Here is a 22,333-nt window from a genome sequence, read left to right on the forward strand (position 1 = left end):
TGAGCAGGAATGTGCGGTGTAGGGGTTGTTGATGTTGGAGAGGTTTGAGGATGCGACAGGGCATGAAAGTACTGTAGTCTCCTAAGGCTCTTTTCCACACAGCTGCTTTTAGTATAAGCACTGGCCCCCGGGGGCCTCTCCGCATGACTGATGGCCAGATGACATCCACACACGTCCCTCAAGCTCCCAGCACACCCCCAACACTCTCTCGCTTGGGCTCCCTTTCTCATCCTCCCGCACGTGTTTTGTTTCGCCTATTTTCAGACTTTATCAAACTTTGTCGAATCCATGTCCTGCTCACCAATTTTATCGTTAATGCCCCATCATACCATCAAAACTCATTGATTTGGGATCAGCCTCCACAAGTCCTTCAATTGTGACACCTGTGGGGGATAATGCTGGTCGGAAAGTGGGGGTGGGTTGGATCTAAAATTAGGAATAAGGTCACGAGTGGTGTAACCACTAATATATAAATTTATGTCAACTGCAAAGCTGTACAAGGTGCCAAGCATGTCAGGGATCTCTTGACTATTCCAGGGATTCGCAGAACTCGACGTTTCAGCATGCTTCTGCTGGGATCGTGTGTTTTACAGAGAGATGCCATGTCAGAGTGAGCTTGTGTGTGTGGACCTGTGAGCAAACACACTCATCCTGGAACGAATTAGCAAGGATGCATTCTGACAGTTTGTCTGTGCTGCGTGGGGTTGGGATTTCAGGCTACGCACTAAAAGAGAAATGTGAAACCTTGCATTCGTGCTTTGTGTCAGTTCTGACCCGATCTTCTGCAATGGAAACCACAAATGTGCATCACAGGAACTTCATACTGCTACTGAAAGAGTTTTTATATTTTTTGAAGAAAACATGAGTGTTGCTTGCATGATTAGGGTTCAGTAAAAATACTGATTTTCCAATTAATAGCATAAAAACCATACAAAGAAACCAGTGTAGTATAAAGGTACTTTCACGCCAGAATTACCGGATATAATGTAATAATGTCAGAATTACCATGAAAGACTCACAAAATGATGATTTTAACTTATAAAATGTGTTCATGTCGTCATAGAACTCATAATTACAACTTAAAAACTGAGAGCTCGGACTTGTACCATCTGACCACTGCAATGTCATCCCAAAATGGCATGGCTTACATAAAATGTAGTTACTTACATGATATTTCTGTTTAATTATTCTTATAACTGACTATTGTTAACGACTTAACAATGCAAGAATAAGACCCAATTTGCATACTATCTGTCTGAAATTAGAATTAGTGTGTAAATTGTGATATATTGAAATGAGTATCCCAAAGGTACCCAGAGGGTTTACTATTTATGGTGGATGTAAACTCAAAATTTCACATTGGACGAGGATTCGATTAGAACTACAAACACAAATAAAACGTGTTAAAAAACTACAAATGTGGTGGATGTGTGAGACATGAATCTTAAGTAGAAAGGTTAGATAAAGGGTTTGAGTGATAAATCAATATATAACCTGATGAAAAAATATATTTATTCAATGTTATCCTGCAACAACATTGTGAACTTATAAAGACATTGCTGGTCATTAACTTTTAAATGCATCATTATGTGTTGAGGAGAGTATTCCACATAAAATACCTATGACGGCAGGTCAGTGTGCTACATCATTTCTCTCCAATGTAGTACGATGTTAAATGAAACTAAATGTGGAGGATGATAACTGACCAGATGATTGACAGAGCAGTGTTACTAATGGACAGAGTGGATTGTCACAGTAGTATGTCTCAAAGCTTGCCTACTCTTCTGCTGCAAACTCAAATATGTTCTTCTTTAATTTAGAGCATATTATAAGCAGACAAATTGGGACGAAGCAACAGATTTGTTTTCGTGTTGCCAACTATAAAAAAACGATAGTTTACAGTATCAGCAGAGAGAGAATTCTTACCATACAAAATACAAATAATACATTTACAACTATCTGGACATTACAAATAATATATACACCTAAATTAACAGCAATTGAATCAAATAGAAAAGAAGTCTGAATAGAAGTGCTTTTGAATTACAAACCCGATTCCAAAAAAGTTGGGACACTGTACAAATTGTGAATAAAAACAGAATGCAATGATGTGGAAGTTTCAAATTTCAATATTTTATTCAGAATACAACATAGATGACATATCAAATGTTTAAACTGAGAAAATTTATAATTTTAAGGGAAAAATAAGTTGATTTTAAATTTCATGGCATCAACACATCTCAAAAGTTGGGACAAGGCCATGTTTACCACTGTGTGGCATCCCCTCTTCTTTTTATAACAGTTTGCAAACGTCTGGGGACTGAGGAGACAAGTTGCTCAAGTTTAGGAATAGGAATGTTGTCCCATTCTTGTCTAATACAGGCTTCTAGTTGCTCAACTATCTTAGGTCTTCTTTGTCGCATCTTCCTCTTTATGATGCGCCAAATGTTTTCTATGGGTGAAAGATCTGGACTGCAGGCTGGCCATTTCAGTACCCGGATCCTCCTCCTACGCAGCCATGATGTTGTAATTGATGCAGTATGTAGTCTGGCATTGTCATGTTGGAAAATGCAAGGTCTTCCCTGAAAGAGACAACGTCTGGATGGGAGCATATGTTGTTCTAGAACTTGGATATACCTTTCAGCATTGATGGTACCTTTCCAGATGTGTAAGATACCCATGCCAAATGCACTCATGCAACACAATACCATCAGAGATGCAGGCTTCTGAACTGAGCGCTGATAACAACTTGGGTTGTCCTTGTCCTCTTTAGTCCGATGACATGGCGTCCCAGTTTTCCAAAAAGAACTTCAAATTTTGATTCGTCTGACCACAGAACAGTTTTCCACTTTGCCACAGTCCATTTTAAATGAGCCTTGGCCCAGAGAAAACGCCTGCGCTTCTGGATCATGTTTAGATATGGCTTCTTTTTTGACCTATAGAGTTTTAGCCGGCAACGGCGAATGGCACGGTGGATTGTGTTCACCGACAATGTTTTCTGGAAGTATTCCTGAGCCCATGTTGTGATTTCCATTACAGTAGCATTCCTGTATGTGATGCAGTGATTACGCACAGAGATTGTTCCAGATTCTCTGAATCTTTGGATGATATTATGCACTGTAGATGATGATAACTTCAAACTCTTTGCAATTTTTCTCTGAGAAACTCCTTTCTGATATTGCTCCACTATTTTTCGCCTCAGCATTGGGGGAATTGGTGATCCTCTGCCCATCTTGACTTCTGAGAGACACTGCCACTCTGAGAGGCTCTTTTTATACCCAATCATGTTGCCAATTGACCTAATAAGTTGCAAATTGGTCCTCCAGCTGTTCCTTATATGTACATTTAACTTTTCCGGCCTCTTATTGCTACCTGTCCCAACTTTTTTGGAATGTGTAGCTCTCATGAAATCCAAAATGAGCCAATATTTGGCATGACATTTCAAAATGTCTCACTTTCAACATTTGATATGTTATCTATTTTCTATTGTGAATAAAATATAAGTTTATGAGATTTGTAAATTATTCCATTCCTTTTTTACTCACAATTTGTACAGTGTCCCAACTTTTTTGGAATTGGGTTTGTAGAATCAAATGAATCAAGAGCAATCAAGATATGTGTCAATTCCCAGCCCTAGTCATGACCCTAGATAGAAACCAGGGCATTGCTGTTGCTAATGTGTTGCTAATGTAGTGAGTGGTTTCTATCTGGTCCAATAAAAAAACTAAAAAATCCTACACATATGGCTCAGGTGCATTTGGGAGATTTTATTATTCAGCTGTTTTATAGTCCAGCATGTAAACAACTAATAACAAGCCAAGCATTCATTTCATTATCTATTATCTTGCTAGCCAAACACAAACCATCCCGATCTGCTACAACAGGAAACTGAACATAGTGTAGGACAAAACAGTTAAGTCACAGTCAGATGAGCTCATTGTGACATCATTACCCTACCCAGCTATGATCGCCAGTCAGTCAGTGGTGGACAGGTCTAATAACACTTCTATTAATGGCTATATAAATACGGCATGCTTACTAATGTAGATTTCTGATCAGAGGCAGGTCATACACCACTGCGATACTCCAAAGGAAGCAACTTATATTGTATCTAACCATAGCTCCAATTGATTTCACTGCAACTGGAGGTCATTATGGGCCCACTGCAACATGCTCATTGTAAACATTGCTAGCATTACTCTCTCAGCGGGCTACTGCACCATCCTGGACTACTTAGCAAAGCCTACTTGCTTGTGGACATGGGAGCTGTATGGGTAGTCTGGTTGGGGTAGCAGCATTTCAAAGCTTTGAGGAAGGTTAACTCACAAGTGCACGGCTGCCTTGATTGCCGAAGTTTTGGTTGGTGTGGTTAGAAGCTCTCCGCAGAGCTCTGACACACATGGAAGCACTTTCTGGCTTCACTAGTCTGCAATTGGAGCCATTACAGTAATTACAGCTTTAAAGCCAGGCAATTTGTACAAGGCATGCAGTAGTGAAACTGTGAGAGTTGTTGCCCTTATGCAAGCATTGTCGAGCCTCTTTGACTACTCTTTTTTTATCCCTGGCTTCTCTCAGAGTTTTAAATATTGCAATCTAGGAAGGGATTTTAGGAATTCCTTGAAGTCATAGAGTTTATTATGTGTTCTGCCAAAAAAAATCTGATAATCATCTGACAAGTTTTAGATGGAGAGAGGAAGTTTATTATGAAGAGAAATAGATTCGCATGATCACTCATGGACATCTCTGTGCATAGAACAATAGTGGCTGTCTGCTTTTTTCCATTGGCCTTAGTTATATAGCCATTCATTTTCTTAAAAAAAAACTTTTTCTTACTTAAAAATCAAAAACTAAATAAAAAAACTCCAATAAAGAGTTCTAGAAAACATATTTAAAGCTACAAAAAAATGAAAATCCGGAAAAATACTTCTATGAATAAACTACAGTTCTATTAAGTAATGCAAATTATTTAATCACATATAATCTAATATGTTATAAAAAACTACTGATTTGGTTTAAAGTATAAAAAACCCAAAACTATTTAAACTAATTGTTTTAAAAGAAGTCTCTTGTGCTCACAAAGCATGCATTTATTTGATAAAATGCAGTAAAAACAGTAATATTGTTAAACATTGTACAATTTAATATAACGCTTTTCTATTTGAATATATTTTAAAATGCAATTTATTCCTGTGACGGATTACTCCAGTCTTCAGTCTAATATGCTGATTTGGTGTTCAAGTATCATTTCTTATTTCATTGCTGCTTAATATTCTTGTGGAAACCTTTTTTTTTCAGGTTTTCCAGATAAATAGAAAGTTGAGAAAGAACAGCATTTGTTCGTAATTACACAGTATATACAAATATATACGGACCCCAAATGGTAGTGTGTATATCTTCCTAATTCACTGCATAAAATGAAAATGTCTTAAGAATTAAGTTTAAAAGGGGATTTAAATGGTGCTTATAATGAAAAACAACAACAACAACAACCTTGATTGAGGAATGCAGTATCTGGACTCATACCCTGCCATTTACACTCACCCAGGTATTCCTCGGCTCCTCCACACCTCATACAAAACCGTTGAGATGTTTCCACTGGCTGTGCTCGTCCCAGCCTGATAAACAGAGACAAAACACAGTAATGATGGATCATCTGTCTTTAAACTTCCTGTCAAACATGTAAACACACTGTGTTTTGTCTTCCTTTTGATTCTGCTCTGTCCCTGGTATACTCTACCCATCTCCACCTGTTCAACGGCTCCCCTTTCTGCTCTATCTATATTTATAGTCCCTCTTCTACAAACCGACAGCACTATCTTCAAAACAGCCATCTATATCAGGGAACTGTGAAGGAGAGTTAACGTAACAACTGTGTGTTTTGCATGGGCAAACACCACATTCTGAGGCTAATTTTGACGGCTCTATATTTAGACTGGGCTTGTTTTTCATGTTTCAGAGTTTCAGTTGATGAGTTGACTGTACATTGAACAGCCCCGTACACTGCAGTTCCCCACAGGGCTTGGATAACAGCCTGGAGTGACTGTAGGCCAAAACACACACAGTACAGCAGACATGCCTGAACATGAGGTCTCTATTTCTTTAATTGGTCAAATGAAAAAAAAAAAACAAGGCAACTTGAAGTGATGACCTGAAGCATGCCACCTCCAGTAAAACACATCACTCTATCAGCCAAAGGTGTGAGGAGACAGGTGTAAAAATGAACCCCCTCACTCACTCTTCTTGTTAAAGAGGCCAACATTTCATTCAAATGCAAAATCAACAATCTAAAGTGTTAGTCAAGGTTCAATTTAGTTTTTCTTGACATTTCCATCCACTCTCTGGCCATTAGAATGAAGCCGTTTGTGATACTATACCTTTGAGTTTCTATATGTAAATGTTACTAAATGTTTCAATATGTAAATATGACTGAATACTGGTGTAGTCCACAGTTTTAAAAGGGGTAGTTCACCCAAAAATGAAAACCCAGTCATCATTGACTCACCCTCAAGTTGTTCCAAATCTCTGACTTACATTGGGTATAGAAAAGAATCACCCCCCTTTAAAATAATCCGATTTTGTTGCTTTGCAGCCTGAAATGAAGACGGACACAGTTTTTGTTTTATCCAGCTGTATTTACTCATACATCCAAGTGAAAGATATAACACCAACATGTCAGAAAAAAATGGTCTCTTCTAACTTTGCAACATTTGCCCACTTTTCTTTGCAGAACTGCTCAAGATCAGTTCAATTTGATGGTGACCGTTTGTGGACCGCAGTCTTCAAGTCATTCCACAGATTTTCAATGGGGTTTAAGTCTGGGCTCTGACTAGGCCATGCAAGGACATTCACCTTTTTCTCCTTCAACCACTGTGGTAAGTTTTGCTCTGTGCTTTGGGTAATTGTCATGTTGGAGGGTAACATTTCTTCCCATTGACAACTTTCTGGCAGAGGGCAGCACATTTTCCTCAAGTATGTGATGGTATTTTGCCCCATTAATTTTTCCTTCTATCCTGACAAGTGCTCCAGTCCCTGCTGCAGAGAATCACCCCCATAACAGGATATTACCAGCTCCATGCTTTACTGTAGGAATGCTGTTATTTAAATAGTGAGCTGTATGGTGTGGAGGCCAAATAATTCAATTTTAGTCTCATCTGCATGCCTCAGAATCTTCAAGGAGCGTTTTGGCAAAGCTCAGTCGTGACTGCACGTGGTGTTTCTTGAGAAGTGGCTTTTTTTCTTGCAACCACATTTGTGGAGAATTTGTGATATTGTTGTCACATGCACACAATGACCACTCTTTGTCATAAATTCCTGCAGCTGTTTCAGAGTCGCTGTAGGCCTCTTGGTCGCCTCTTGGTTTCCTCCTGACTCTTTCATCCAGTTTGGAGTGACGTCCCGATCCAGGGAGGGTCTTATTAGGGTGTTATACCAAATGCCTTACACTTCTTAATAATATATTTCACTGTGCTTCTAGACATTGGCAAAGCCTTTGAAATTTGACATTTTTGTATCCAACTTCTGACTTGTGCCTGTCCACAACTTTCTCCCAGAGATCTTTTGACAGTGCCTTGCCACCCATAGTGGATTGTTTGCTTCAGTTGCACTACCAAGGATCAGTGTTGCCAACTGCTTTCAATTAAAAGTAGCTAAAACTGGTAGCTAAATGTCACTAGCATAATGACATAATGGCAAATTCACTGATCTATATAAAGATGAATGTAGATCAGTGGGCAAGATGAGAACTTAGATAAGGTTTGTCCAAGAAATTGCTATATTTGTCCCTAAACTTTTGAAAAAAGTCTCAAAAGGGGTGGGGAAGTCGTTAAATCTAGCTACAAAGTAAAAGTAAAGCAACACTGCCAAGGATTGAAATGTTCCAGGAAAGCTCTTTTCATGCTGAGCTAATAAAAATTACCTCAGTTGAACATCAAATGGCTTTGTGTGTCATTGAGAAGGTGATTAGCTCACAAGTCTACAAGTAATTTTTAAGAGGGGGTGATCCTTTTTCCAACTCAGTGATACTGTTTTTTTTTATTTTGGAAGACTTTTTGGATGTCAATGGGGTCTAGTGTTGTTTAGTTAACATTCTTCAAAATATCATATTTTAGGGTCCACAGAAAAAGTTTTACAAGTTTGGATCGACTTGAGGGTGAGTAAATGATGACAGAATTTTCATTTTTGGTTATACTAAGCTTTTAAGAATAGGCCAAGTTGCAGAACACTCCATTGTGTCTCCAACATGTCATTATCATGATGATAGCTCTAAACAAACTCAGACCTTCAGGAGGTGGTCTGAGTATGGTTTCCTTCAAGTCACCTGTATTTATACAGCACTATCTTCACAATGTGCGTTATCTTTCCATGTTTTTAAATCTCATTTTAATGCTAATTACTGTTGGTGGATACCATAGAAATGAGAAGTATTGTAAACTGAATCCTATGTGTTGCAAAACTGTGTGACTTCTCCTATAAACCTTGAAAATAGATCAATCCAAAACAAATGTTTAATGGCAAATTGGTGAAGATTAGCCAATTGGCTGTAAATTCATTAAATGATAAGCTCTTTCCCCACAAAAGTAGTTTATTCAGCATAATAAAGCCTCTCCTCCATTGATATGCAACACAAAAATACAGCCTAGTCTTCTTCTCTGCGTACTGTAGTGTTACGTTTTGTTTTTGCTAAACTCAGAGGTTTGTTTAAAGTGGCTTTGGTTTAACATGGTGCTAAGATAATGGCACAATAGTCTAATACATACACCAAAATGAATACTTGTTGCAATGCATTCTTAGACTGCCTTCTCTATAACATGCGACACTGCCTTAGAATTTTACCAAAATTAGGCAGAATTTGAAGTTGCTTATAGTTTTTGGAACAGCCTTTGTGTCGGGCTTAAAATGCTGCCAAGGTTTTAGAATTGAGCATCTGCACCAGATAAGTCTGCAGCTCTAAAGTACAGTTCCGTTCCAGTCCATAGACAACTGGAAATTACTCTTGCATATACAAACGTCTTCTGACATCTAACATGCACATACACAGCTCTGTCTGTTTTGAGTCTCGACTGGACAGCGGATAGCAAGAGGAGTGCATTTGTGCGTCAGTCGCGTCCCAGGATGACCCTGCTATTGGATCGAGCTGTGTGTCTACTGACGCTTTTTATTTACTCTCTCTCTTCTGTTGGTTTTGTCTACATTAGGGCCTTTTGTTTGTTCACCTTGCACTCCATCTGGGAGGCATCAAGAGACAGATTTAAACAACAGTTTCAAAGTCTCACCTTAGCCAACATTATCCAAGTCTTCGCGACATCTAGAAAATTAGGCAGAATTTGAAGTTGCTTATAGTTTTTGGAACAGCCTTTGTGTCGGGCTTAAAATGCTGCCAAGGTTTTAGAATTGAGCATCTGCACCAGATACCAAGTCTGCAGCTCTAAAGTACAGTTCCGTTCCAGTCCATAGACAACTGGAAATTACTCTTGCATATACAAACGTCTTCTGACATCTAACATGCACATACACAGCTCTGTCTGTTTTGAGTCTCGACTGGACAGCGGATAGCAAGAGGAGTGCATTTGTGCGTCAGTCGCGTCCCAGGATGACCCTGCTATTGGATCGAGCTGTGTGTCTACTGACGCTTTTTATTTACTCTCTCTCTTCTGTTGGTTTTGTCTACATTAGGGCCTTTTGTTTGTTCACCTTGCACTCCATCTGGGAGGCATCAAGAGACAGATTTAAACAACAGTTTCAAAGTCTCACCTTAGCCAACATTATCCAAGTCTTCGCGACATCTAGCGGAGTCGTGACAAACGCTGCTACTCCACCTGGAAAGAGATTGTGCATATGTATCAGCACACAAACAAGCACTAATTATAGTGATGATCGTGTTATAATTACCACCGAGCATAAATGTAAATATGTGGCATGACATCAGCCCTGATCACCCGACGGAAACGCTCTGGAGAAAAAGAGGGAACGCGGATGAATTTTTCAAACTAGCCTGGCAATGTCAAGCACTCGTAAACACTCATGCACATTCATAAACTTGTTTTGGCGTGAATGAGAGCAGAAAGAGGTTCTCTCTCCTCTCTAATGGCGGTCGGACAAACAACAGCATCAAGCTTTAAACATGCTCTTCCCAGTGCTGGAATAAACAAGTTCTCCCATACTGCCTGATTTCACTTGATTAACTGATAATTAAAAGCTGCCCCAACGCAAGTGATGTGTCTTTAGAGAAATGCTTTAGGTTCAGGCTGTCGATTGCCAAAGAACTGAATTTTGACAATTTAGTACCTCGGGTTGTAAAAACAAGCAAACAATCACATGTATAGAAATACATTTTCAACTGAAGTAAAAAAAAAAATCAATTTCTTTCTTTTGTGCCTGTTCTACCCCATTCCCCCTGAACAAATTGAATTCAAAAGCATCTGCTAAATAAATAGCTGTACATATAATGCAGAAGTTACTGGATTTGCCAGCTTTACATGATCATGGTAATGGCAGGAGGTTTTAGAATAGTACTGTGGACAGACAAAGCAAGCAAGCGATTCTATTGCTATTGATGTGACATGTACTTGTACTGAACCCAGAACACAAAGGACACAATAGTGGAGATGGAGAGAGATTGGGAAAGGCAAGTGTTTCTCATTTGTTCTCTTGAGGCTTGCAGCTGTGGCAGTGATGGCAAGCAACTGCGACCATACAATGTGTCACAATTCACATTTGTTAGTGCGATTACACAATGACGCTAACAACCACAATTCACCTAAAGCGATACATCCGTGCCAAAGCAACACATGTGCACAGACAACTCGAATCCAAGAACACTCTCCAGGTGGCGTGGCTGACAGCCATGTTCTTTCCCCTCTGGGTGATGCATCCTCATCCCTCCATTGTGTCCCAGTACCTGATGAGTTTTGACATGGACGGAGATGTTTTCCAAAATGGTGACTAGGAAGTTAGCCAGCTGCAAGGGCCCCTGGGTCAGACTTGAGCTCCCTCAGGATAAACCTAGACACTGGATCTGGTTTTTTAAACTCAATGACTGCTGACAACAGCTATGAAAGTTACCGAAAGTCTGATGCAGGGGCAACAAAAGGTCAATGGCATACACTTCCTCAACTGACTCTCCACCTCTAATTGGTTGTTTCTGTCCCTCTTTGTCGGTGCACACCAGCTGGTGAACAACCTGATGTGACCATCTTGACCTGTGTGGTATTAAACAGGAATGCGGCTGGGTAAAGTTTGAATATTCCAGGCGTTGGACCCCATCCCAACTCCCTATCTCTCGTTCTCCTTCGCTCTCTTTCCCAGACCTCTGCACCGAGGCTAATCCCACACACCTGCAAGAGCTCCGCACACTGCTGCCTGCCAAGAGTCCAGCCGTCCCCCCTGCCTCCCCCACCAAACGGCCTACACAGAGAAAGAGAGAGAGAATTTAGGATTATTACATTTATCAGTCATTTAAAAAAACTAAACAAAAAAAACCCCACCCAAAGTCCTTGGGTTTACATGTATTGGAACGCTACAGAACAGATCATTTCCAAATCTTTTTTTTTTAGCTCTACGTAGAGTTGTTTCATAATTGATTACTTTTATAACATTAACACTGTTATTTTCCTGCTTTATTAATGTAAAGCTGCTTTGAAACAATCTGTATTTTATAAAGTGCGATATAAATAAATGTGACTTGACTTCCACAGCTCAGCACTACAGTATTGTACACATATGCTAACTCTATCAATCCCTGGAAAACACATTGTCTTTCATGCTGGTTCAGGGTTTTCCAAGAAACGAGGGGAAACCGATATTGTGCTTTGATGAGAGTCACAGATGGAATAATATGATGAGCATGTTTCTTCATTGTGTGAAGGGGAGATGCTGGTGCTGGCTAACACGTAAGATCTGTTCCAAAACCTAGTGAGCTGCTTTGACGTCTGCTGTTCTATCTACTAAAGAAGCAACCTAACTTAAACAAAAAAAACCCCACCCAAAGTCCTTGGGTTTACATGTATTGGAACGCTACAGAACAGATCATTTCCAAATCTTTTTTTTTTAGCTCTACGTAGAGTTGTTTCATAATTGATTACTTTTATAACATTAACACTGTTATTTTCCTGCTTTATTAATGTAAAGCTGCTTTGAAACAATCTGTATTTTATAAAGTGCGATATAAATAAATGTGACTTGACTTCCACAGCTCAGCACTACAATATTGTACACATATGCTAACTCTATCAATCCCTGGAAAACACATTGTCTTTCATGCTGGTTCAGGGTTTTCCAAGAAACGAGGGGAAACCGATATTGTGCTTTGATGAGAGTCACAGATGGAATAATATGATGAGCATGTTTCTTCATTGTGTGAAGGGGAGATGCTGGTGCTGGCTAACACGTAAGATCTGTTCCAAAACCTAGTGAGCTGCTTTGACGTCTGCTGTTCTATCTACTAAAGAAGCAACCTAACTGAAATACCATATCAGAAAAACACTGAAGCACTACTTGAAGATGCGCAGCACTCAATAAATAAACAATGAAGTTTGATGTTAGCATGTTGCTAAGCTAACAAAACAAAACTCTACTAAGCATAAAAGTACACAGCATATAAAATATTACGTGAAATAGTCAATTTTTATTATTTTTTTTTGTATTAAACAAACATAAGCACATTTATAATCAACATTTCTTTCTATGCTACCGTTTAAAAGTTTGGGGTAAATACACATTATTTAATATTGTAATGCTTTTGAAAAAGGTCTTATGCTCACCAAGGATGCGTTTATTTATTTGATCAAAAATACAATAAAAACAGTAATATTGTGACATATTATTACAATTACATTTAACTATTTTCTATTTTAATATATTTTAAAATGTAATTTATTCCTGTGATGCAAAGGTGAATTTTCAGCATCATTACTCCAGTCCTCAGTGTCACATGATCTTTCAGAAATCATTCTAATATGCTGATTTGCTGCTCAAAAAGAAAATTCTTCTTAGTATTACTAGTGCAGAACAGCTGTACTGCTTAATATATTTTGTGGAAGCCATGTTTTTTTGTTGTTGTTGTTCAAATCGAAAGTTCAAAATAACAGCATTTGTTTTAAATAGAAATCTGTCATTTTTTTTTAAATAAAAGTATTAATTAAAAAAAAATCTTCCCTAAACTTTTCGTTTTAAATGGTAGCCATCATACTGAGTTGCAATGCATTTTAGGATTGTCAGCATTCTCTGGCAACATAGATGTGATGCTACCTTAATGTTTGGCTATAGACAGATGCCTCACTAGGTTTTGGAAAAGATTTTTGTGTTGATGAGTCGTCTGTATGCAGCTACAGGTGCTTTCTATAGCCTCAGGTAAGACAGGTCTGACAGGATCTCAGTCAATTGCACAATTTGTACTAATTTTAGGATGGCTAATTGTTGTTTCAACTCGGAGTATTTAAAGAGGTGAAGTAGGAGGGGAAGAATGTGGTAAATTAAAGAGAAATGTGTGTGAGAAAGGAGGAGGGAGATTCAGTGACTTCACGTGTTTGTTGGATTTGTGTTGTGTTTGGAGGGAGTTATTATGCAGCCAGGCTGCAGATAATTGCTGGAGTTTTCCTACGGCCTCAGACCAGGAGCATCTGATGGCTAAGAAAGGAAAACAATTGAAGCACAGCATGAAGTAATTATGAGTGATCCCCTCCAACTTTGTGCACAAGAACACACACACGCATAAACGCTCTCTTTGTCAGTGCATCATGTGTGTTTCATTAGCTGTGAGATTAAGGAAGAGTCTTTGTTTCCAAGTTCAAAGTGCTTGTGCTGGAGAACATCCATTTATCCCCGTCACACTCACTGAAAACAAACCGGAAGCAAGTTCACCTCAAACCTGACTGACCACAGGATGTACCTGACATGAATTACATTTAACACCAAAACTGGTGTTACATTCAGCTGCAAAAATTGACATGAAATGACTTATAATGGAGGGGAAAAAAGGCATCTAATTTTAGAAGATAAAAATAATATTTTAGTTGACCATAAAGAATAAAATTTAAATCCAAATGAACATTTTAAATATTAATTTAAAATTCAACATTTAAAGCCACAATAATGTTAGCTGCAGATTTTCTTCCGTTTTGTGATGCTCATAATTATATATAATTATTTCAAAATTGTGATGTAGGAATAATTAAGTACTTAATTTTTTTTTATGTTGTTGAAAGAAGTCTCTTATGCTCACCAAGGCTGCATTTATTTGATCAAAATACAGTAAAAACCGTAATAATGTGAAAAAATATTATAATTTTAAATAACTGTTTTCTATTTGAATATATTTTAAAATGTTATTTATTTCTGTGACACTGAAGACTGAAGGAATGGCTGCTGAAAATTCATCATTGCCATCACAGGAATAAATTATCATTTTAACATATAATACAATATGAAACAGTTTATTTTAACTTGCAACCATATTTTATAATATTAGTGTTTTTACTATATTTTTAATAAAATAAATTCAGCCTTGGTTAGCATAAGAGACTTCTTTAAAAAAAAAAAAAAAAAAAAAAAAATTATTCCAAACTTTTGACCGGTAATGTACATCAGATTGTAATGGATTATCAAAAAAAAAATAATAATAATAAATGGTCCCACTTTATATTGTGGCCCTAATACCTGTGTACTTACATAGTAACTAAATGTGTACATAGTATGTAACCACAGTGTAAGTACACATTGGTACATAGTATCAGCTGTAATGTTTGTGTAACTACACACATGTAACAACCCACTGAATGGTATGTGTAAATACAAATGTGTAACAGGACATTGGTAACTAAGACTAACAGCACTTTTTGGTAAAGAAAGTGTTACACTTTAAGGGCCAGTTAATATAAAGTGGGACCACATAAATAAATAAATAATAATAATAATAAATGTAATTCTATGGTATGGTTTTATCAGTCGGTTGTTGATTGGATTTTGAGATGTGGGCACTAACTGCACTGAAAAAAAATGAAGCAGATGAAATATGCAGTGAAAGGGTTTAAGTGGATTAAATGAGGACTGAGTTATGAAATTTTGAATAAAAAAAAAAAGAAAAATTATAATAAAAAAATAAACATGGCATGAATCAATTGTCCCGGTATGCATGGATGAATTGTTAAGAAAATAAGGCAAATTACATATTTACACATTTAAAAACAATGTACAGGGTAAAATTTCCCATTCAGTGCCAGCTTTGTAAACATGTAAAATCTGACAAATCAAAAACATGTCAAATCTGTCCTTGTTGCCAACAACACCACTTCTAGTCACATTCGAATCAAAATGAACCAAAAACTGATATGCATGGGTCTTCAAATGTATGACATGGAGTCTATTGTTCAGATAGTGAATGATTTCACCATTTTTTTTTTTTTGAGTTTGTTTCACCATTGAAAGGTCGAGGATGGAGACATTTGTAGACCCGAGCAGGTGGGCTCCTTTCATGTGGAAAGATGGGGAGCTTGATAAACAGACATGGTCAGGGTGAGTAGTAAGGTTTAATAAAGGACTGTGAGAAGCAGCGAGCCAGGCCACTGGTAGCCTTGTGTGACAGGAACAGTGTGTTTAATATGATTCTGGCAGCTACTGGAAGCCACTGGTGATATGCGAGTAAAGGTGCAGTGTGAGAGGATTTCTAGAGGTTAAACATGCTCAGAGCAGAAGTAGGCAGTGGATTAGGAATGAGTTGCACGTAGCTGTAAATTATTGCCAGCTTTGTAAACATGTAAAATCTGAAAAATCAAAAACGTGTAAAATCTGTCCTTGTTGCCAACAACACCACTTCTAGTCACATTCAAATCAAAATGAACCAAAAACTGATATGCATGGGTCTTCAAATGTATGACATGGAGTCTATTGTTCAGATAGTGAATGATTTCACCATTTTTTTTTTTTTTTTTTGAGTTTGTTTCACCATTGAAAGGTCGAGGATGGAGACATTTGTAGACCCGAGCAGGTGGGCTCCTTTCATGTGGAAAGATGGGGAGCTTGATAAACAGACATGGTCAGGGTGAGTAGTAAGGTTTAATAAAGGACTGTGAGAAGCAGCGAGCCAGGCCACTGGTAGCCTTGTGTGACAGGAACAGTGTGTTTAATATGATTCTGGCAGCTACTGGAAGCCACTGGTGATATGCGAGTAAAGGTGCAGTGTGAGAGGATTTCTAGAGGTTAAACATGCTCAGAGCAGAAGTAGGCAGTGGATTAGGAATGAGTTGCACGTAGCTGTAAATTATTTTGGGCCTAAATGGGAAATGAGGTAGTTCAGGGCTAAGGAAAGGGCCTAATTTGCCTGATTATTCCAACTGACATGTTAAACCAACAGCTGCTGAGTCCACGTAGCTTGAACTTTTCATTTGATAATAAGTATAATAAAGTCTCACTTATCTAACTCCTTTGTTTAACCCAGGACATACCTGAGATCAATTTAAAAACATTCATGTGGACTAATGGACCTTTTTCTAATCACACTGCATTGTAAATATAAGATTGACTTATTATAGTCTTTTCCGGAACACACCATCCTGACCATGCATTACTCCAAACGTACTCTTCAGCTTCAATTACTCAAACCAAACTAAGACTCGCTCCTGACACACTTGCACTTAATCATGAGAATAAGTTTGATCCACTGACATAAACGTCGAGTTGAGTGGGCACGGTGGGAATAAATGGCCGGCTGATGAAATGACACAGCTGCTTGGTGGTTTTGTAACAGCAGCGCTGAGTTTAGGGGATTGTTGGTAGATAAACTTTGGGAATTGTGGGATACGCTGGAGAGAACAGATGGTTTACTGCGGCCTGCTGCTCAGATGCCGGGGCTTAAGATGTTTCTGGTGCGAATGACTTGAGAACTGGTTTGGCGATACTTGGGATTTGATTTCCCAACATGAAATGCTTGTAGATTGCAGTGTTTTGTGGACTGTGTGTGGCTCAATGCAGCAGCATGCATTGCACTCAACATGAAACATGCGCAAAGTACATCAAACTCTTTTAATTTAAAAAGGCAAAGGAAATCCTGATATGGACTCTTATTTTTGTGCTTTTGAGAGACTTTAGCACACTTAATCCTGTATCTCTACCACTGCTTTACACTCTATTATTACATTGATTCAGCTGCTCGAAGATCTCTGAATTTGACACTCAGAAAATATATACACATGTAGACACAAGGATGATGGTGTAAAATAAGGGTGCAACAGTTCAAATTTCTTACAGTTAGAAAAATACTTTGTACTTCACTATTTATGACTCGAGGCCTGCTCACACCCGATGATTATAACTATAAAAATAACTATAGAGTTTTAATAATCGCTCTAATTGAGAATAAGGAAGCCCACACTGCTGCTATAATGATTAAGGCACACAGGAACCATACTGCTGGAATTAAAGAGAGAGAGAGAGAGAGAAAAAAATCACTTTTTCAAGTTGACAAATAAATAGACATTTAAAACTGTTTCATTATTCATTGTAGAGCTTAAAATGTTAAATGTAAGCTCATTGTTTGGTCCCACCTGTGAACTGCATTTGTTACCTTGACTTACAACTGCAACCTCAATTTATTATTTATAGCTACATTTAACTACATTTGTAGGTATTTTATGTTGTATGTAATTTAACAACATTAATTCAATTGCTTTAAATAATTTATCTGTCAATTTGAAAAGGTTAAATTTATTTATTTAAAGGTGCCATAGAATGCAATATTTTAAATTGTTCTCTGATATCTACATAGAAGGTATGTGGCTTAGGTAAGGCCAAAAAATCTACAGAAATCTCCATGTCCATTTACAACCCTAGGATTTGTCTCTAGAATGAAATGGTCTGTTTTTACCTTATTTGGAAGGGTCATGATGAATAATAATGTTGAGCTCTGCTCTGATTGGCTGTTTCACAGTGCGGCTCATTTCAGTAGCTCACACAGCAGGAAGGAAACACAGGGAAAATATACAATATATTTCAATGCTTTCTCTCGCAGTTATATCGTTGGGTAACTATACTGTATATAAAATGAGGACATCAGCGAGCCGCTATTAATATGTGGGGCATTGAAATTGCTTGCGAATGCATGATCACTTTTTACTTTCACTTTCGAGATTTGCGATCGCACGTGCTGTGTGTAAACTACAGCGGCAGTACTTACCACACATTTGACAAGATCAGATGCTTGTCAGTGGTGCTCAGGATCTGTAAATCATTCGCCATCATCCTCAGTCATCTCTCCTTACTCTGTTTATGTGGTAAGTGAAATCGTATGTACTGTAATGTAACAGGCTACTGCTAGCAAGCAGCTAACCATGTCCCTTCAGTGGCTCGCATTATTTTATTAGAACGCGCGTTATTTGCTTTCCGTGCCTTTCTGAATACAGACACCAACCCATCCCTGCACTTCACATCCCCTGCACAGCCTGGAACATAATATTTATTTCCATGATCTGCCATTTTCGCTATTATCCTCTCTTGTTTCTTCACAATACCTGCAGAACTTCTGATGAATTGGCTGTGCAGGTCCGGCTGGCCTAGAACATGGGCGGGTATATGCAAATGTTGGGGGCGTAACTATTAGTGATCCCGACTGTAACGTCACAAGTCGGTGTTATGTTCTGATTCACCTATTTTTCAGTGGTCTTTTGCATGCACGAGATTTACATAAGAAGGAGGAAACAATGGTGTTTAAGGCTCACGGTATGTCATTTCCATGTACAGAACTGTTATTATTCAACTATGCCAAGGTAAATACAGTTTTCCATTCTATGGCACCTTTAATTAAAGAATAGTTCACCCAAAAATGATTTCACACCATTCACTCGCCCTCATGTCATTCCAAACCTTTATGATTTTCTTTCTTTAAAATGTCGTCTTCTTTGTTTCACAGAACAATGTTGGTAACCATTGAGTGGACAAAAAAACACGTTTCTAAAAATATCTTATGTTTATGTTCTGCAGAAGAAAGTGAGTCATGCAGGTTTGGAAAAACATGTGGGTGAGTAAATGTTGACCATTTTCATTTTTAGGTGAGTTATCCCTTTAATACATTGATATTACATTTTTTTCATTTTATTTTTAAGTGGCACTCCTATACTCCTTCATGGCCAAGAATATAAAACCACTGAATTTCAATTCTAAATCACTGGTAGTGTACTGGGTCGCCACTTAATGCCCAAATCTGTGTCCAGAATAAAAAAAAATTCCAGGTAATTTAAAACTGAATGCATCATTTGAAAGAATGTGGAATAATCAACGAAGCGAAAGCAGCAGTTTAAAACCAACACTGCCATCTCATTCCATTGTCTCATCTACGCTTTCTTGCTTTTCAAAGCCATGCACTTTTGAAAGAGAGTTTAGCAAAGACTCTCACATTCCAACGGCTCCACACAGATGGCCGGAGAGGCTGAAAACATGGAAGAATGAAGGAGTGAGAGAATGCCTTTGAACGTGTCACAAAGAGGCGGCCATGAATGACACTCCTTATTACGGCCGAGCATCGCGGTTAACGCTCGGCCACAGCTGCACGTGCTATTGTCCTCCGATGCCTCTCCTTCTCCACTCTGCTCCGGTCGCTAGGCCAAGAGCGCTAATGGAATTTTCTGCTCTAGCCCTGGAGACATGATGTCATCCTCACAAACTGGGCCTTTTTTTTTTTTGTTGAAGAAAAACGACTTTAATGTGGCCCGGACCAGACAATGAAGAAGGAAATGGACAGTTGGCTAAGACTCAAGCCTTGCGAGAAATTACGATTCCGCTTAACCACCGGTGAGGGCGACCAATAAAATGCAGCGTCATTTTGAGAGCACCTAAAAAGAGAGTTATTAACAGATAGCGAGGCAAAGTGTGGGCAGTTTGAGTTGTAAATGTGTCAGACCATTACCAGGCCATTATTCCTTTATTAGAGTGAAATTATGAGGCCAAATTAGATCGAAATGAGAGCAAGTGAGAGAAAAAAAGTGGATTCATACCTTTAGGTACTCCCAGAGTGGAAACTGCACCAGCGAGAATGGGATCTGAAATTAAAAGAAAGAGTTTTTTAATAATATAAGCTAGATCAGAAAGCATAAAGCATGAGTTATTATTCTTATTCATCTAAGAAAAGAAAATTCTATCACAATTTATTCACCTTCATGTCATTCCAAACCTGTACGACTTTTTTCCTCTGTGAAACACAAAAGGAGAAATGCTGAAGAACATACTTGCTGCTCTTTTCTACATAATGAAAGTGAATGGAGATCCAGGCTGTCAAGCTCCAAAAATGATAAAAAGCACTATAAAAGTATCATCATTCATCAATTTTTCATTTTGTATTCCACATAATAAAAAAAAAAAGATGCCATACAGCTTGGAATCAAATGAGGGAAAATAAATAATGACAGACTTTTTTGGGCAAACTAATAAAACTCTTACGACAAAGTCAGTCGTATAGTGACAGATTACACACAGTTTTGGAAAAATAAATAAAAAGTTTTTGACATTAATGGAAACCCTGCTTTTAGAACCACCAAAATAATGGCATGATGATGCTCACTGGGGGAAAAGAAAAAAAAATCTCTTTGCGCTTTCATCTTCTTTAAAAGAAAATGGATGACTTGTGGCAACATGTTCAACCACAGGCACTGGCCATTTATCTCATGTGTCAAACTGTTTTAATACTGATGTCTGCACGTCTGGAAGTGTGAGGTATAAGAGTGAGAAAGAGTGTGTGAATAACAGAGAGAGAGAGATGATAAATAAATGAAGAGTCTGTGGTCAGAGTTTGACATTAATGGAAACCCTGCTTTTAGAACCACCAAAATAATGGCATGATGATGCTCACTGGGGGAAAAGAAAAAAAAAATCTCTTTGCGCTTTCATCTTCTTTAAAAGAAAATGGATGACTTGTGGCAACATGTTCAACCACAGGCACTGGCCATTTATCTCATGTGTCAAACTGTTTTAATACTGATGTCTGCACGTCTGGAAGTGTGAGGTATAAGAGTGAGAAAGAGTGTGTGAATAACAGAGAGAGAGAGATGATAAATAAATGAAGAGTCTGTGGTCAGAGAGAGAGGGAAAAAGATAAAGAGAGTGCAAAAGAGAGAGAGGGGTGGCAGAAATCTTCCTCTTCATCCAATCAGGCACAGCGGAGCTAAAAGAGAGGAAATCGATGGCACTGCTGAACAGTGGGCTGACAAAATCCCCAAATTCTGTGAGAAAGAGAGAAAGACAGACAGAGAGGAAAAATAGAGACCCGATCCATACAGCCAGAAAGCGGATTCACCCTGACAGCGATTTGCAGTAAGCGGAAGTCATTCATTTTGAATGAGAGTTGCTGATTTGCGGTGTTATGAGAGACAGAAGTGATACAACAAATGCTTTATGGTTGCTGGGGTGTTGCCAGGCATTTTATAAAGTGTTCAGAGGGGTTGCTAGGGTGTTGTTAGGCAGCCGCTAAGGTGGTTGATAAGGTGTTGCTAAAGAAATCTGGATGGTGCTGGTGTGGTTCTAGGAAGTTGCTAAGGTCTTAGACGTGACTGGGGGTTGCCAAGAATTTGTGTTCAGAGGGGTTGCTAGGGTATTGCTAGGTAGTCACTAAGGAGGTATGAGTGGTTGATAAGATGCTGCTAGGGAATTCTGGGTGGTACTGTGTTAGGCAGTTAGTAAAGTTTTAAAGGGACTGTTAAGGGGGTTGCCAAGCATTTGAAAAGTTGTTCAGAGTTGTTGCTAGGACATTGCCACACAGTCGCTAAGGCGGGGTAAGTGGATGATAAGGTGCTGTGGGAATTCTGGATGGTGCTGTGTGTTTTTAGGCAGTTGCTAAGGTGTTTATGAGAGGGTTTTCCAAACATTTGATACGGTGTTCAGAGTGGTTGTTAGGGTGTTGCCAGGCAGTCTCTAAGGTGTTATGAAAGGAGTCTAGGGTGTTTTTAGTCAGTTATTAAGGTGTTATGAGCGGTTGCCAGAGAGAGCATTTCTAGGCAGTTGCTAAGGTGTTCAAAGTGTTTGTTAAAATGTTGCCAGTCAATCACTAAGGTGGTGTGAGTAGTTGATAATGTGTTGCTAGGGAATTCAGTATGGTGCTACTGTGCTTCTAGGCAGTAGCTAAGGTGTTTGTTAGGAGGCTGCCAAGCATTTGCTAGAGTATTGCCAGACAGTAGCTAAGGTGTTCTGAATGGAGTCTAGGGTGTTGCTAGACTGTTGCTAAAGTGTTCAGAGTGGTTTCTATGGTGTTGCTAGAGTGTTCTGAATTCATTTAGTGAGTTGGTTAGACACTGAACAATTAAACACTTTAAAAACAGCTGCCAAATCAATTTTAATTCACAAATGATTCATAACACAAGTT

At 38.4% G+C, this 22,333-nt stretch overlaps 1 protein-coding gene across 3 annotated transcripts in view; it reads right to left on the reverse strand.

Moving 5' to 3' along the window:
- LOC107557780 (S-adenosylmethionine mitochondrial carrier protein-like) overlaps positions 1-22,333 on the reverse strand; it is a 60,689-nt gene that overhangs the window by 1,950 nt on the left and 36,406 nt on the right. For 2 of the 3 annotated variants that reach the window (XM_016241314.1, XM_016241313.1), the window contains exons 6-9: positions 19,977-20,021; positions 11,334-11,403; positions 9,751-9,815; positions 5,542-5,615 (exon numbers count right to left, since the gene is read on the reverse strand). In XM_016241314.1, the coding sequence (XP_016096800.1) occupies positions 5,542-5,615; positions 9,751-9,815; positions 11,334-11,403; positions 19,977-20,021 (254 nt within the window). Of the gene's footprint in view, positions 1-110; positions 384-5,541; positions 5,616-9,750; positions 9,816-11,333; positions 11,404-19,976; positions 20,022-22,333 lie in introns of those variants that run through there. The other variant, XM_016241315.1, reaches the window with a different exon arrangement.

Source organism: Sinocyclocheilus grahami, unplaced genomic scaffold, assembly GCF_001515645.1.
Source record: "Sinocyclocheilus grahami isolate Dianchi unplaced genomic scaffold, SAMN03320097.WGS_v1.1 scaffold619.1, whole genome shotgun sequence".
Lineage (NCBI taxonomy): Eukaryota > Metazoa > Chordata > Actinopteri > Cypriniformes > Cyprinidae > Sinocyclocheilus > Sinocyclocheilus grahami.